General features: G+C 32.5%; 1 protein-coding gene across 3 annotated transcripts in view; it reads right to left on the minus strand.

Annotated features, from left to right (window-relative positions):
• LOC106874327 (uncharacterized) overlaps nt 1-17,874 on the minus strand; it is a 217,444-nt gene that overhangs the window by 57,065 nt on the left and 142,505 nt on the right. For all 3 annotated transcript variants that reach the window (XM_089352893.1, XM_089352892.1, XM_089352891.1), the window contains exons 8-17: nt 17,292-17,467; nt 16,373-16,543; nt 13,592-13,687; nt 11,978-12,160; nt 9,783-9,901; nt 7,431-7,614; nt 6,483-6,543; nt 5,860-5,930; nt 2,821-2,869; nt 642-712 (exon numbers count right to left, since the gene is read on the minus strand). In XM_089352893.1, coding sequence (XP_089209019.1) covers nt 642-712; nt 2,821-2,869; nt 5,860-5,930; nt 6,483-6,543; nt 7,431-7,614; nt 9,783-9,901; nt 11,978-12,160; nt 13,592-13,687; nt 16,373-16,543; nt 17,292-17,467 — 1,181 coding nt within the window. The remainder of the gene's footprint in view (nt 1-641; nt 713-2,820; nt 2,870-5,859; nt 5,931-6,482; nt 6,544-7,430; nt 7,615-9,782; nt 9,902-11,977; nt 12,161-13,591; nt 13,688-16,372; nt 16,544-17,291; nt 17,468-17,874) is intronic.

The following is a 17,874-nucleotide window of genomic DNA, read 5'->3' on the forward strand; positions in this document are numbered from 1 at the left end:
TTATTTTGACCAGCAACAATTTGACTAATAGTGTCAAATTATAAGAAAATGAGAAAAGAAGAAATAAGATCAACAAAGGAAAGTTATATTTAATGAAAATACCTCAATATAACCTGTTAATGCTGTAACAAGTAACAATTTTAAATGATGATTCTTTGGAAGCTCATAGACAAACTGATTATTTTGAAACTAAATCACCAAAAGTGAGTAAAAAATCACTGAAATAAAACCAAAATATGTGAGTTGCTGACCCAAGATCTACAATCGTATGTATACCATCTCAGGAACTCAAATTTAGACAAATATGATAATTAGCATTTCCTTAGCACATAATTTTATTTTATTCAGGTTTATTTATTTAGTGTGAGAATAAAAATGTCCCTTAAATATATGAAAAACATGTTTTTTATAAACTTAAAAAGTGACCCCTAGAACATAAAAGTACATTTCTAAAGCCATTTGTTTAGCTCCCAAATGTTTCTGATTTTCTCTGCCACAATATTAAATGCTTTTGTCTAGGCAACCACTTGTTATATAACTGAAATCAATTTCTTTAATGATGCCTGTAACTATGATAAATTTTCTCTGATCATATTTTTCTACAATAAATGTCACTTTAAATTTTATATGAATGCACTTACCACAACCCTTTTCATCTTCTCCATCAGGGCAGTCATTTTCTCCATCACATTTCCAAGAAATTGGGATGCATCTATTATAATATTTTTACATGTATATATTAGAAATTAACTTTAACAATGCACATTTTCTTTTGTATTTAGTGAAAGGACTTGTAAATTTAAAACACTTGTGAATTTTCAGGTCCTCCAAGAATGGTGATGTTAATAATGTATTTATACAAGTGTAGCAGCAACAATGTCCCAAATCAGTGAACAATATTCTGCTGTAAGTTACATCTGAGCTTTGTTATGAGTCAAAACCCTTTCACAGTGGAGGTATTTTGTTGCTTCAGATGAGTATCCCAGTCTTTAAGACACAGTTTTGTTAACATTATAGATTAATAATTTGCAATGACTGAGATATTTAGTGATGTGTCATACATGAATACAGAAAGGTGTTACATGAGATGATATTTTCCCCTTTTAGTGATATGTATAAGGATTATGTTCTGGTATAGTTGAAGGAGACTGAGCCATCATGTCTCTACTGATGCATTTGCAGTTTCTGTTTCTTAAAATAATATAAGCACGTGTGTCTATGATGGATGTGATTGACATCTGTATGCAGGATGTTGAAGGGGCTTGTGGGGTTATATTACCTTGCATGGAAGTGTATTGCCTTGCATAGAAGAGGTAATGACAAATAGTTTATTAATTTGCAAAAGTAAGAAATGCAGGATACAACCAAATCTTATTGCTGAAAGGAATGAAGGTGGTGAATTTGGTTGGTGAACTTTAAGTGTGTTGTTTTGGAACCAAGTTTCAGATTTGGAACTTCCTCCACAATACAAAAGCTACATCAAGTTTTCCAAGATTTGGGTTACCAGATGTCTTAGTATCAGATAACAGCCCACAATTCACTTCTCCAGAATTCACATTTTGTAAGAAAAATGGTATCAATCATGTAAGGACTCCTTCATATAATCCTCAATCCACTGGATTAGCTGGAAGGTTCATGAATACCCTTAAGTTTTCATTACTCAAAATTGAGGGGAGTAGTAAGTTAGAAGAGGATTTGCAACAGTTTTTCAATGAACTACAGAATATCAATAAATTCTACTGTACCTGGGAGCAAGCCACCTGCAGAAATAATGTTTCAGAGAAAAATTCACTTTGATATGATGATACTTAGAAATGCAAAGCATTCACCAAATATAACTAATATACTAAAGTACAGGTGGGAAGACCTAGTATATGTACTTGGTACTCAACCTGGTCATCCCAGCTGGCAAGATGGTCAGGTGACAAAGCAGAGAAGTAACATCGTATATGAGGTATTAGTTGAACTTTTCACCTCAATGCAGCATGTTAACCAGTTAAGATGGAAGAAACAGCAGTCAATACCACTATTTATGAATCAGGAGCACGGAAATATGAAAACTTGGGACATTCAAACCCAATTAGAAATCACTTCATTGAATTTAAGAAGGTCTATTCAAAACAGAAAATCTGTGGAGCACATACAGGTAAACCCTCAAAACAAAAAGTATTCATTTATATATCAACTATTCATCATTTAAAAAAGGGGTGATGAGACAATCTGAATTACCTCAACACAAAACATTGCTCACTTAATGTCTATTTTTATTCCTCTAATCATGTGACATGATTCTATCACATCTTCCTATTCCCTCATCGTTTGTCATTTAGCTTATGCCTATTCATCCAATCAAGTAACACTCCATTGACTCTATCAGGTGACATTTTTATACATTGACTCAGTTTATGAATTTATTTCTTTTCACATCGGGGTACTTGTTTTTTGTGTAGTCTTATTCATTTTACATTGTGGACAATTGGAATTACAATTCACCATTTCATATCTTGTTTTGGAATTGCAGTATTTTTCTTCATAAATAAAATCATTATTTGAGCATAACATCATTATTCATTCCTACATTATAACTGACTATATGCCACTTCACCTATGTGTTATATCAAAATAGTACTATAAAAACGAAAGTTGTATAGTTGTAGGTAAAGTGGAATGTAAAATATTTTACTCAATATTTACAAAACAATCATGAATATTTGCCTAATTCACTCTCATTTTCTTCTGCTTTATAAATGATATTTAAAAAAAACCCAGTAGGTTATGGATCTTAAAGAATAAAAATATAGAAATCAGAAGCAATCTTACGTTCGTGATCCTGAACAAAGCATTTTGTCACTATTACAACTGCTGGTACCTGGAAAAGAAAATATATGAAAATAATTTTAATGTTCTGTCATTCATACTTTTTTTAGGGATGAAGGCTATAAAAAGTCAAATCCACCTCTGAATAAATCTATCACTTTTTATTAATTTCATAGTTATGGAAATCAAAGTTATGTCTAAAACAAATTTGAACTCAGAATTCGATGATGTAAAACTGAACACTGGAAAGTACAAGGTGTTTGGGCTAAATTTGACAGTTTGCATCAATGGTAAAGGACACAATATCTCATCCAAAAATAAAAGTATTTAAAAAACTCTAAAAACATCAGCTACATTATGGCTGGGCAATAGTAATTAACTTAAAACAGCCCGCCTCAACTTTTATCACGGCCTCACAACTACAGAACCTGGTGCATGCATTCCTTACTGTGTCCCTGGGAAGATCTTTGAACACTTCCTTGATCTTGGCTACCAGCTCATACTTGGTGTTGCAGGCAGAATGGCTGGTGTCTTTTTCAACTGCATCCCATCTATAGTAACCCATGGGATTACAATCATGGGGAATCGAGAGGCCAGGTATTAGGGCTGGTGAAGATGTAGAAATTCTTGGACAAATACTCATGACTCTTCAGAAGGTATGGCAAGGAATGAATCCTGCTACCACACACATGGCCTTCTGGTAGCCCCACCTCTTCAGCCAGAGTTATAAATCTAATATTTTCCTATCCTTCCTTAATACCGGTTCCCATATGCTATTCATATCTGCACTCAGTCGGCTTAGGAGGTTGTCGTGTTCTAGCATGTGTGTTGCTTCTTTTAGTTTTCGTATTTTCCAGTGGGGTTCTCTGTCTATTATTTTAACTTCATCCCACAGGGGGAGGTGGTCTCCATTTTTCCATACATGATCAATATCTCCTCGTGTCGCAGCTTTGTGATGTTCCTGTACCCCAAGACTGCGAGTTTGATTCCAGGCAGTGGCCTGAATAACAACAACAACAACGACAATGACAGCAGCAACAACAACGAAAAATACCTTAGGAATGAGAATCCAGGTTCAAAATTTCCCCAAGACACCTGATGAAGGCTGGAGGGTATATCAGCCAAAACGTTGTGTTAACAAACAAGATGTGGACAAATATTCGTCAAATGTAAATAATGTAAATAATGTACATAATTCCTCATCTCTTAAATATAGAACTGTATTACCAAGCTTTTAATTTGCAACAGAAACACAAAATTTCAGCTCATCTGGGAAGTGGCTTTGCTTTATATTTAGGAAGCAAGTATGTAGATAATCAGTGCTAAACTCTAGCTAGAAGCAATGAGTACACAGAAAGGGAAATGGGTATGGCCTCTGGCAAAGTGTCAAAGGCAAAAGATTTCAGATGTGATAAACTGACTTGATAGTTCTCATAGAAGTTGCACAACCAATGATTGCCAATTTAAACTTTGGACCTCTAAGTAACAAACTTGCAAAATGCCCCAGATCCCATTCAGAAAGAAGTATCTTTCAGTTACTTAATGATATGGAATCTGGTACATGAATCAACTTGATGCTGAGTATGTTATTCATACAACAGCATGTAGTTGTTGTTGTTGTTGTTACTACTACTACTACAATGATTTCAAACATCATTACTAGGTGGATATAATCATTTTAAGCAATTTCATTATTGACAGCTACTGTATTTTATCAAACCTTGTGATATTTGAACACAGAACCTCTATGTAAGAAACTATATACTACAAGCCATTTAGCCCTGCATTCTTAACATCTCTGCTACTTTCCCATTACGATAATAATGATCAATAACTTCAGTAAAAGATCATAAATTCGAAATAGGAACATAATTAGTTAAATCAACTCCACTACATGACTGGTACCTATTTAATCAACCCTGGTAGGATAAAAGGCAAAGATAATCTGAACTAATCTGAATTTAGAATGTAAAGGGAAGAAAATGAATATTGATTTCAAATTTCTGGCACAAGGCCAGTAATTTTGGGGGAGGGAATAAGTTAATTACATCAACCCCAGTGTGTAACTGGTACTTATTTTATTGCCCCTGGAAGGATCAAAGGTAAAGTTAACCTTAGCAAAGTTTGAACTCAGAATGTAAAGACGGATGAAATACCACTAAACATTTTGCCTGGCATTCTAATGATTCTGCCTGTTTGCCACCTAAAAAGCTAGAACTGAATATGGAAAACAGTATTTCATTTGGCATATTACTAATTCTGTAATTTAAATAATGATTTCTTTCTTCATCATAAGGTCACATGTCTGACGGGTGATAACAGTTGTTTATATCAATGGCAGTACTTGATTGATATTTTATCAACCAGGATGAAATGCAGTCAGTCAATGCGTTTAAGTCAACTATATCTGGCCCAGATATTATACCTATTTTATGGTTAAACTGATTAGATTCAGCTTCTCATACCTGCCCTTCAATGTCCTTCCTAAAATAAATGATTATGTTATCGAAATCTTGAATATATGACATAATTAATAATTAATGCAAAACAATGTGAATAAATAAGCATTACATCTGAATGGTAAATGGTAAATGTATTTAGAAGACTAAAAATTTGGGAGAAGGAAAAAATGCTTTATTAACTGTGGATTGTTGACATTCTGTCTTGTCTGACACTCTGTCATTTCTAGTGTCCCTCTTTACAATATTTGGTAAGTTCCTTCCTAAACTGCCATCACTTACACCTATTGTTAGTTTGTTATGATTTTTTATCAAACATAACGTAGCAAGATGGCAGAACCATTAGCATGCTGGGTAAAATGTTTAGCAGCATTTCATCCAGCTTTACATTCTGAGTTCAAATTCTGCCGGGGTTGACTTTGTCTTTCATTCTTTCAGGGTTGAGCACTGGAGTTGATGTAATCGACTTACCTTCTCCCCTGAAATTGCTGGCCTTGTGCTAAAATTTGAAACTGATATTTACCAAACATCTAATGACACCATCTCAATTTTATGTAGAATATCTTGTCACCAATATACTTACCACAGTTCTCTTCATCATCACCTCTTTTGCAGTCTCTTTCTCCATCACATTTCCAAGTGAGTGGAATGCACCTTTTATGATAAAAATATGTTGTTTTTAGTGTTGACTTTAATATATACATTTGTTTTGATTGGACAATCCTGGAGCATAGATATGTACCTTCATTTATTTTCTTCTTGACCAGAAACTCTGTCATGGTAAAGCTAGATATTTTATTTCACTGTCAGCAATATGATATAATATGAATAAATACAAACTGAAAATTAACCATTCAAAAAGACAATGTCATTGTTGTTTAATCACTAATGAGCCTTGATTAAACAAAGGAATTCTAGTCATAACCATTCTATTTCAGAATTTCCTTCCTTGTGTAAGATGTTACAGTGTGAACTGAAGGAAATTTGGCTGCTGTTTCTTGTAAGGCTGAGTGGCTAGGCAGAAGCTTATCTGTTGACTCAAAAGGTAATGCTTATTAACCAAAGTGGTATTCTAGATATTTCTTTTTAAAATTAAAATAACATAGCTTAGTATTTTGAGTAAAAAGTAGAATTTAAAAAATGAATTTTGGAAATTTTCAACATTTCTTAAGTATTGTTATAAAAAAAAAAGGGGAAAAATCTTACATATTTGATCCGTTACATCGCATTTGGACAGGAGAACACGTTGGTTTAGGTTTAGTTGTAGCTGTAAAATAAAAATAACTTCAAATGTATTGTGGTTGATGAAAGCTGTATTTGACATTCATTAAATAAACATGCAATATTTCTCTGTTTATTCCATTTTCAGGAGAGATTTATCATTCTAGTGGTGCATAGAAAATAAGAGAACTTCGTCGTCGTCGTCATCATTTAATGTTTGTTCTCCTTGCTGGCATGAGTTGGATGGTTTGACAAGTGTTGGCCAGCTGGAGGGCTGTCTGGATTCCATTTGTCTGTTTTGGCATGGTTTCTATGGCTGGTTGCCCTTTCTAATGCCAACCACTTTACAGAGTGCACTGGGTGCTTTTTATGTGACACCAGCATGGGTGTTTTATATGTGGAACCAGCATGGTTGCTGTCATGTGGTACTGGCATGAGAGCTTTTTACGTGGTACCAGGAGTCATAGAGAAATGTCTTAATTTAGTAAGTCTGATGTCCAGAAAGTAAGAAATAATATGCACCAAAATGCTACATAAAATGATAGAAAGAAGCCAGAAAACAATAATATCTGCTTCTGGTGGCAGTTTAGGGTAACAGAAACTTCATCTAGATCCAAATTTACAAATATTGCAAAATATAAATAGACATATTTTCTGGAAACAATACAAGATTTAATTAAACCTACATAATTTAGTTTTTTAATTACAAAGAATTTATAATCTTTTGTAACTGATTTTAAATCTCATCATAAATTTAGCTCATTAATTTTACAGTCAAATTAAGTTTTGCAGGAAATATCTATACTACATTCTGATTTATATTTCCTCTTATAATGATCTGTTACTGTTTAATTTTCATTAAAATACTGACTACTGACTAATAATTGTCTTATTGCCTTCCTCTGGTGTTTAAATTGCTTTTAAAATACTTACGAGTAGTTGATGCTACTGTTGTTGGGAATGTAGTCACAGTTGATTCCACTGTTGTGCTTTCTGTAACATTTTTACATTGATCAATTTTACAGTATCCAAACTGATTTTTGAAAGCTGGTGCTACCCAACACCATGGACGCTTATCTTTATCAGGATTTCGACAATAATTGTGTTTTCCAAGACCCTACAGAAAGGAGAAGAGAAATTTAGTGTTACAAATGTTTATACTTTCTTTTATATGTTGCTTGAAGTATATATCAGATACATTTTGGCTAAGGAGATTTTTTATTTCAGACTAAATTCCTCTTGTAATAGTAATAACAATTCTTTCTACTATAGGTACAAGGCCTATTTTAGTGGTAAGGAGGTGGGTACTAGTCAATTACATCGACTCTGGTGCTCAATTGGTACTTATTTCATCAACTCAAAAGGGATGAAATAAAATTACAAAGTTGACCTTGCCAGCATTTGAACTCAGAACTTAAAGAGTCAGAAGAAAAACTACTAAACACTTTGCACAATGCGCTACTGATTCTGCCAGTCCATTATTTGGACTTCAGAGAGATTCCTAGTGATAAAAAAATATCTCTAATTAAATGACTGTTGTCATCAAGTATGTTATTCCTGGTTATGTAAATTGACACTGAACTGTGATCAGTTATTTTTACACACTGGCAGAAAACTGCCCACTGGATGGTTTCTTTTTTTTTTTTTGCTGGTCACAAAATCATACTTATACATTTAATTCTCAATTCGTATAGTTTTTCTGATATGTCAGATTTAATTTCTCTTCATATTTGATATTTTTGTAATAGCACTCTCTCATTCAATAAATAAATTTAGAGAAATAGCAAGCACTCAAAGATAGTGTTAGAATTTATGAAGATATCTGGTATTATGCTGACATAACTTAGCTACATAAATATCCTTGGTTCACCATATATATGCATATCAGATTTTACAACTTTGCCTGACAATGAACTAGAAGGCACTCCAAGTATGTACTGAAAAAGTTCATACTGCAAAACTTACTGTAGATTTGAACACTTGTGATTGCATAACTTATTTTCTCTGCATATCTTTTCTGTTGATATACATATTTATGTACTTCAGCATTAATAACCTACATAAACACACAATTTCAGATGTACAAAGATGGGAATTATATTTATTTTATTCCCATTCATCATATAAACTATGATAACATGAACTATAATCTCAGCAAAGGAATCAATTGTTGAAATATATAACAGATTTCATTTTACAACCGTTTGTGTAAAGAGAAAGAAAAGACAAAGAGGGAACATTATCTCATGGTGTTAAAAAAATGATATCTTGCTGTAAATTAAAATTAATTTTTGTAGCTGAAACAAAAGAAAATCAAAAACCACATTTTGATAAAAATATATCAAAATTAGAATTTTTAAGAATATTTTAGAAAGTGTAGACTTTAATAATTACACTAATTAATAAGCAGCAATCATTTGATGTCAACGTTAAGGAGACAGGGACACATACACACACACATGACAAGCATGGACCTATGGACCTACAAGGTTAGAATTCAGAATTTAATATTGACAAATTTTGTTAAATTCAGAAATAGGGAGTATTATTTAGCTTAGCTAGAAAAGTGAATATTTAATATTTAGAGAAGAGCCTTCATTGAAAAGTGAACCCAATCAAAATAATGGATGTTCTCTTTCATCATGGCAACCTAAAACACTTATGTATTGTCTTTAATTTCACTGTGCTAAAAGGCTGTGATCTGGCAGAATCATTAGCACTCAGGACAAGATACTCAGCAGCATTTCTTCTAGTTTTATGTTCTGAGTTCAAATTCTACCAAGGTCGACTTTGACTTCTCGGGGGTTGATAAGATAAGTACAAGTTGAGCACTAGAGTCGATGCAATTGACTTACCTGTTCTTACTAAAAGTGGTGGCCTTGTGTTAAAATTTGTAACAATTTTACTGTGCTGATGCTGGAGGGCATGAGTCACCTGTAAGCTCATCACGTTTCAATGGTTACATGTAATTTTTGCTTGATTGAATTGAGCAAAAAATTTAAAATTTGCTATTCATTCAGTTTAATTTAAAATCTCAGATAACTACTGTCACTAGCTAATAGCGTTTTTGGTCACTGCTAATAGAGTTTTACCTGATAACATAAAAATGAAAAGAATGTTTATCATTTATCATATTCCTCTTACTAATTAATTTTTGGATATTCAAGGTGGATTATCTGAATGGTTGTTATTTATATCAGATTTTTCTTATTCTCAGGATCAATTATCTAATTATGTATTCAGACCATTGTCCAGAAAAGCAGTTAAAATTCAAAGTAAACTTACTGCACTGGGAGAGTTTATTATGTTATATTTAGGATTCTCTGTCCATTTAAGGCAGGGTGTTCCTCGGACTGTTTCTGATACAGACCCTCTGTAGGACACACCATTTCCACTGTAACAATCTGAAAGCATTAATGAGTCACATGAACAACTTACACAAAGCCACATACATAATTGTCCAAATAATAAGTATTTCTTACATTGGTTCAAAACCAATATATTTTTCAGTAAGGATTGTTGTTGCATGCAGGGATCTTTATTTTAATTAACCCTGAAGGGACAAACCATAAAAGTCAATTCTGGTGGGATTTGAACGAAGGGGAAAACATATATTGCATGGATCTAAGTATTTAAAGAGTGGAACATGAAATTTCCTGTAAGTCAGACTGCCTCATGGCCCCAGCAGACAAAATGGAAAAGGTGGTTGCCCCAGAGGATGGTGAGTGAGGTGCACTGGAACAGCCATCTTGAGCCATGGAGATCACACTTGTGGACAGCAATCTCTATTCCGATAGTGATGAGCAAAGATATGGTGTAGGGGCCAAGGATGACAGAAGTCTTTGCTGCCACAGGCTCAACCAAATATGGTATTAATTACTGCAGCAAGACTACATAGAGGATTCACTCTGCCAATACAGAAAGCTATGTAGTCATCCAAAAAATTATTGGAGAAATTTCTGTTAATAAGTAACAAGTAATAACATTGCACTAAGGTTTTACCCAAAATTTTCTTTCATCGATATACTTATTTATTGATTTCGCCAATGTTCACATTAAGTTAACTTTGCCAATCCCTTTTATGATGCTCTATTAAATAGCAGTTAGCCTCTGTCTTTTGACCCCTGTGATGTGGACTATCCCATTAAAGTCACTCCACAATGTCTTACCCTTGCTATTTCCCCCAGTAAAATTGAAATATGATGTAACTCTCAAAACCTGTGGAAATTACTCCTGGATGTGACTTTCTTTACCATAAGATGTAATCCCATGGATTATAGTTATCACCTTGGAATTGATGTTTTCACCATTCCTTGCTATTTCTATTATGTTATTATTTTATTTTATTTATTATTTTACCTTACTTCCTCACATTAGATTCCTAATATTATGGTCGCCTGATGAAGCTTTGGGGCTCAATCATTGTCCAACCCCTGTCCAATGTTTGTTTAACCTCTGTAAAACCTCTGTTTATCACTGGCGTGACGTAGAAAACTTGGCAGATTGGGTAACCCCATGGTAGAAACAGCTGTAAGAGTTTAGTATTTGTATACTCGTTTATTCTTATTCATTTATTTATTTTTAGTTACCTATTTATTTACTTGGTTATTTGCTGATTTCATTCGTTTATTTTGATCACTTATACATATGATTGTAATCAATTAATAAATAGATATAATTGAATGTTTACAGGCTGATGTTTGTCGATTGTTTATCCTCTCCATTTTCTTATTTACCATATATGTATGTATGTATGTATGTATGTATAATTATATATATATATACACACATGCATACATATATATACATACATTGCATGCATGCATATATAAACATACACACACACACACACACACATTAAATGCAATAATGTATTTATCTATCTATCTTTATACATTCCTTAAATCAGAATATTATTTATATGAAGTTGTAAATAAATTCACTTCTAAATACATTTTTAATATCATCACTTTTGATATACAGCTTAACTAAAGGTTCTGTTGTCTCTTCAAACTAAAAGATGATTATTAATACATGTTTTGTTTTTATTAATATATGTTTTGCTTTTTTCTATACAAGCGATCTTTAGTTGCTATGTTTTTTTGGTTGTAGTGTATATGTCTTTGCACCATTTACCACTAAGATTGCTTCTTTTACTATAATACCATTTATTCTTCAGAATTTTCCAGTTCTTGTCATCCCTAATTAATTCATTTGATACACTTGCCTACTTTTATTGTCTTCTCCAATTAGACCCTTATATTAAACAACTTCATTCCATCTTTTCTCCTCAGAACTGTCTTCCTATAGATCACACTCTTTACTTACAATGAATAACATGCTAGAGTTCAAACGATCATATAAAATTAACCCAGTTCCTTAGTGATATCTCAGAGAACCTGAATGTTCTTCTAAACACTATTCCTTCTTAGAATGATCATTAAAAAAAATCAAGGTGGAGAACCAGCTTGCATACATACCTTCTGTGATATGAGGTGTTTTCTTCCGTTCACAGATAAAACCTGTCACTGAGTTACAGTTAGATACCTTCCAGAAGAAGTAACTAGTCATATACAGTTCTCCGTTATAATCAAACATATTGGATAAACTAATACATCTCCCTCTTTTGCTTGGCTCTGCAGACTTCTTATTAGGCATCCATCCTGTAAAGAAATGGTAGTACAAGCTTGTTCAATTCTAGGTTTAATGTTGATTTGTCACACTGAGCAGTCTGCACCATACCGTTTCATATCACACTCGACATAATTGTAAAATATTTCTCACTTCACATGTAAATATTTATAGCATAGTTTCATGGAAGCACCAAAATGTCCATCAAAGCATTATTCATAAATATCATAAAAGACTTAACCCTTTAACATTTCAACCAGCTGTATCTGACCCAAATATTCTCCTTGTTTTATGTTCAAACTGATCAGATTTCAGTTTCTCACACTGACCCTACAATGTTATTCTACAAATAAACAGTCATATCATTGAAATCTTGAAGCTACAAGATAATGAATGACTAATTCAAAGCAATGTGAATAAATAAACATTACATTTGACAGAATAATCTGAATGCTAAAGGGTTGAACCATATCACATTCTGTAATATTCCCGTCTTGCTCACTCAATAACAAACATTTTGAGTAAAGACACACATAATAGATCGATGTCAATTGTACAGCTCAATATATACATAAACAACAAAATATATACATAAATAAATAATAAAGGCGAATCAACAAGTGCTTAATGGAAAGAGAAAGACTCATATCTCATTCTCTTTATAGTATTATAGACTCCAGAGCTAAGCTTTGGATGCTTTGAGATATTTATACTTTTACAAAAGTTATATTGAATACTTCCTTTCCTTTAAGTTTGAAAGAATATTCAGATTTATAACGGTTTTAGATTTTGGCACAAAGTCAGAAATTTTAGGGGAGGGGGTTAAGTTAATTACATCGACCCCAGGGCTCAACTGGTATTCACTTTATTGATCCGGAAAAGATGAAAGGCAAAGTCAACCATATGGCAGAATTTGAACTCAGAACATCAAGTTGGATGAAATGCTGCTTAAGCATTTTGCCCAGCATGCTAAGAATACTGCCAGCTTGCTGCCCTGGCCAGATTAATAATGAATACCATATGGTGTAAATTTTGATAAACAATTCAATGATGTCTGGAATAATCATAAGAGCTCAAAGTGAGACATTCCATTTGATACAGGTTTATTCCAATGAATGACAATAATAAAATGGATAATGTGACTGATGAGATGGGATTTCATATCTCATTTGAGTTGAGTCATTGTGCTGTGCTCTCAGAAATTAGTACTACATTAAGCCTCCTTGAACATTTCTTTTCCAGTTGCAGAATTGGAAAAAGCTGAGATAAATGACTCAGGGCTGATAGTTTATGAAAATAATTGAAAATGTGGTTATTTCAAAAATAATTATCAAAGCAGTTGGTCGTGGTTTCACCTTCATTAATGCTAAATTTAGAAATATTTATTCTAGTCTATTCCCATTTGAAAAGTTAAAAGGCTTAAATTCTGAGATGCTTTTATGCTTTAAAATTACTATATTTACCAGGAAACCAATGGAAAGTAGATATAGCTTCTCTCTGATATCTCCATGCCCAATTCCTTCCATACCTGAAACCATCTGTCAACCAGACATGATTATCTACAAAAAATAGGTAAAAGGAAATAATCAGTGGGATATGAACACAACAATACTTAAGGTTAATATATACAAACATTGCTCATTAGTACAATACATATATATATATATTTGTTCATATGATGATATCTCCACAATGTGTTGATGATGAGAAAAACATGTAATCGTTACCAATATAGCAAGAGATTTCACCGCAAAAAGTCTAAAGTAGACTCCTTAAGGATCGTTCTCCTTGGTTATATATCCAAAATTTTAAATTTAAAAGAGAGTTTTGACGCTAATATCCATTATAATAGATATTAGCATCAAAACTCTTTTTTAAATTTAAAATTTTGTATATATATATATATATACAATTTTGAGAAGAACCACCAATATACAATTCAAACAATGAAAGAGTCCAATCACCTTCCAGAAAAACGTATTCTATATAATACAAATTTTAAAATCTATAAAATCTACAAGAAACGTATAAAATCTATAAAAATCTATAAAATACTAATCTAAAAATTTTATTAGACATGAAATTAAATTGATAAAATAAAAAGTAATTGGTTGACTACACATGTTTCGTGGCTACATTAAAGCAGAAAAAATCAATACAATTCAAAATAAATTTATCAAGATTAAATTCTACTCAAAAATATAGTCACTCTTCAGGTCAATAATAAAATAAAAATTCAAATTACATATCTTACCACATAATTAATAAATAATATTACTATATATAATGGGAACTATAATGTTAATTATTTAGATGTTAATTTTAATTTAATAACAGGAAAAACTCAACCTTTCCATAAAATTAATGAAAACCTTAGATATTTTAATGCTAAGAGTAATCACCCACCCTCGATTAAGAAATTTTTGACATAATATAGGAAAAAGAATATCGTTACTTTCTTCCAATTATGAGATTTTCCAAAAACACGCACCTTATTATAATGAAGCACTTAGGAAGGTGGGATATAATAATAATAATAATATTAAATTCTTTAATAATTCTAAATACATCTATAATATAAAAGAATATAATAAAAATGATTCATATGGTTTTTATAATAATAAACTGAACAATAAGAATTATGATAAGGTTTCCCTGGATAATTATGGTATTAATAATAGAGATAAAGTTAATACAAAGCATAAACAAAGCTACAGTAGAACACACTTGCTAAAGGTGCTATGCAGTAGGATTGAACCCAGAACCATGTGGTTGGGAAGCCATAACCTGCATCTACCACATAGCTACATGTATCAAACCCAAATGTGTCTATTTATTAATTTGCATTATTAGCTCTCTTTCCCCCTCTATCTCTCTTCCTCCCCCCCATCTATCTCTCTCTCTCTCTCTCTCTCTCTCTCTCTCTCTCTCTCTCTATATATATATATATATATATATATATATATATATATATATATATATATATATATATATATATATATATATATATATATACATATATATATATGGTGATGATGAATCTTGTGTCTGTTTCAACAATGAGTTTACCAATTGGTTAATCAACTGAACTACCTACTCATTGTATTATAATGTAGGTGACTGAATGTTCCACAGACTTTTGCTTCTTTAACATAATCCAAGGACAGAATCAGCATGACCCTTTGCATTACAGGTATATCCACCCAACAGACTTCTACACAGTTACCATCTGCCCAACTCATAACGAACGCTTGGATGAATCTGATTCACTAGTGAAGAAAGGAAGATATTTGCCAACAGAAGCAAGTCTGGGACCTCATAAACAATTGTATTCAACACTACAGACTAATGAAAAGCAAGTTGTTTATTCAGTGTTCACACTTCTTCCAACAGCAGTGATCTATTTTTATGAAAGTTAGTTAATTGTGGCTAAGGGATTTAAGAGACCAAAACTGAAATGTCTTGAGTTAGTGAAGTGTTAATGACAGAATAATAATCATGAAGTATTTGGCTGAAAGATTACACTATATTAGTTATAATTTTTATACATCACTGCACAGGTGATGAATAACTACTTCTTACATGGGAAGAAAATCTCTGGCAAAGAGTTTATGCATTTTTAATGACCATATTTGATGGCATATAAGACATACATTTTTCAATAAGTAAGTGAATAAATGAATTAATAATTAAATACCCTCCCACTGGTCCTACGTGCAAAGTTTAGGCTCTCATAAACTTCACTGCACTAACAACTTTCTTTCTCATATATGTGCTGTTGAAATTAAGGTATGTCTGATATATCCATGTGTCTTTAATGCCATCAGATATGAGAGTTATACTCTGTAATAGTTATATTTTATTATTATGTCCTAAAATTGAAGATAATATTCAGCTGATAGAATTAATATTCAGCTTGAATTGTTACTAATTAAAATTTAAAATAAAGATACTTTGGAAGGAAATTCTGATGTGAGTAGGTGATTAGACACAAGATTTTGTTAAAGGAAACCTTTTTGATAAAGTACATAACATTAAAAAGAAAATTAATTGGATCCGTTTCAGAATGTGCGTATGTATCATAAATGTACAGTACCAGATGTATAAGAATTACTACAGTAAAAGTCTTGTTTATACCTTCCATAACTGTTAAAAATTGCTTAAGAAAAAAATTACTCCAAAAGTTTATGACCAAGGATGATATTTAAAGCAATTAAATGAAATTTATAAAATTATGCTCTTACCATTATTGGTCTGAAGTAAAACTGAAAGAAAATCATTTTCTTCCAAACTGTCAATGATTACTAAATGACTATCTTTAGTGTAACACATTTCTTTGGCATTGAGTCTTCGAGCATTGCCAATAAACAAACGATAGCAACCACTTGGACCAGAAATCCAACCAGGTTTGCAGCCTGTCAAAATACAATACATAAAAAAAAAGCTTATATATGGAAAAGTTTATTTTATGAAAATCCATAAATTTCAAAGATACATTCACATACCCTGTGAGGTAAATACCGTGATAAAAATGGATATTAGTTCCTAGGGTTATGTAAAGGTTTGAAAGGTTGAGGTTAGTAAGGTGGGGTGAGATGCTATAAGCCACTCACCTCTGTGAACTGTAAAGTAGAGGACTGCCACCCCACTGCATAATCAGCCCTTTCCATCACTGGTTATATACTTTTATGAGTATGTTTTATTTGAGCATACATATTCTTTAAACAATCTTGGTGTTTGTCATTGGTAGTAACAGCAACATTTTTGTTTACAATAAAAATATTGATTTTTTTTTTAAATCTCAAACAGATTTCAGTGTTCTTTGTGGTAACAGGATGTTTGCATTACAAAAACCATTTAATTGTTTTTTCATATAAATATTTTTAAAAATCTCATAAACATTATTTAGCTGTGGAGGAACTCTTCAGAGCTTTTCCTTCATATAGCGTGACTGTAACCATTAATTAGTCTGTCAGACCTTCCTTGTTTTCTGATCATTTCCCTATGAATGATTACATTAGCATGAAACATAATTGAAGAGAAATGACTAAAGTTGGAATGGAAACCAAATTAAACTCTCAGTTTACTAAAAGTATAATTCCATTTGGTGATGTTAATACTTATTCTAAAAATGATTTTGTTAATTTTTCTTCTCAGACTTACCAGGGTTTGGTTTACATATAACTCCAGCAGCTTCATTTTCTTCACAGTCATGTTCAGTATCATATGAACAATGCTGCAAAGTACTTTCATCTCCATTACAGTCTGTATTATCCATTAGAAAGTTTCCTGATTCTGCCAAACCATATCTTGAATTTCCTGTAGCTACTTCAGCACCCCTAAAAAATGAAGTAGACATATCATCATCATCATCATCATAGTTTAACGTCTGCTTTCCATGCTAGCATGGTTTGGACGATTTGACTGAGGACTGGTGGAACCTGAAGGCTACACCAGGCTCCAATCTGATTTGGCAGAGTTTCTACAGCTGGATGCCCTTCCTAACGCCAACCACTCCGAGAGTGTAGTGGGTGCTTTTATGTGCCACCAGCACGAAGGCCAGTCAAGCGGTACTGGCAACGGTCACGCTCAAAATGGTGTATTTTATGTGCCACCTGCACAGGAGCCAGTCTAGTGGCACTGGCAACGATCTTGTTTGAATGTCTTTACACGTGCCACTGGTACAAGTGCCAGGAAGGCGACACTGGGCACAGGTGCCATCACGATTTCGCTTTCGCTTGTCCCA

The sequence above is a fragment of the Octopus bimaculoides genome, chromosome 5 (genome assembly GCF_046866305.1).
Source record: "Octopus bimaculoides isolate indiv1 chromosome 5, ASM4686630v1, whole genome shotgun sequence".
NCBI classification, from domain to species: Eukaryota; Metazoa; Mollusca; class Cephalopoda; order Octopoda; family Octopodidae; genus Octopus; species Octopus bimaculoides.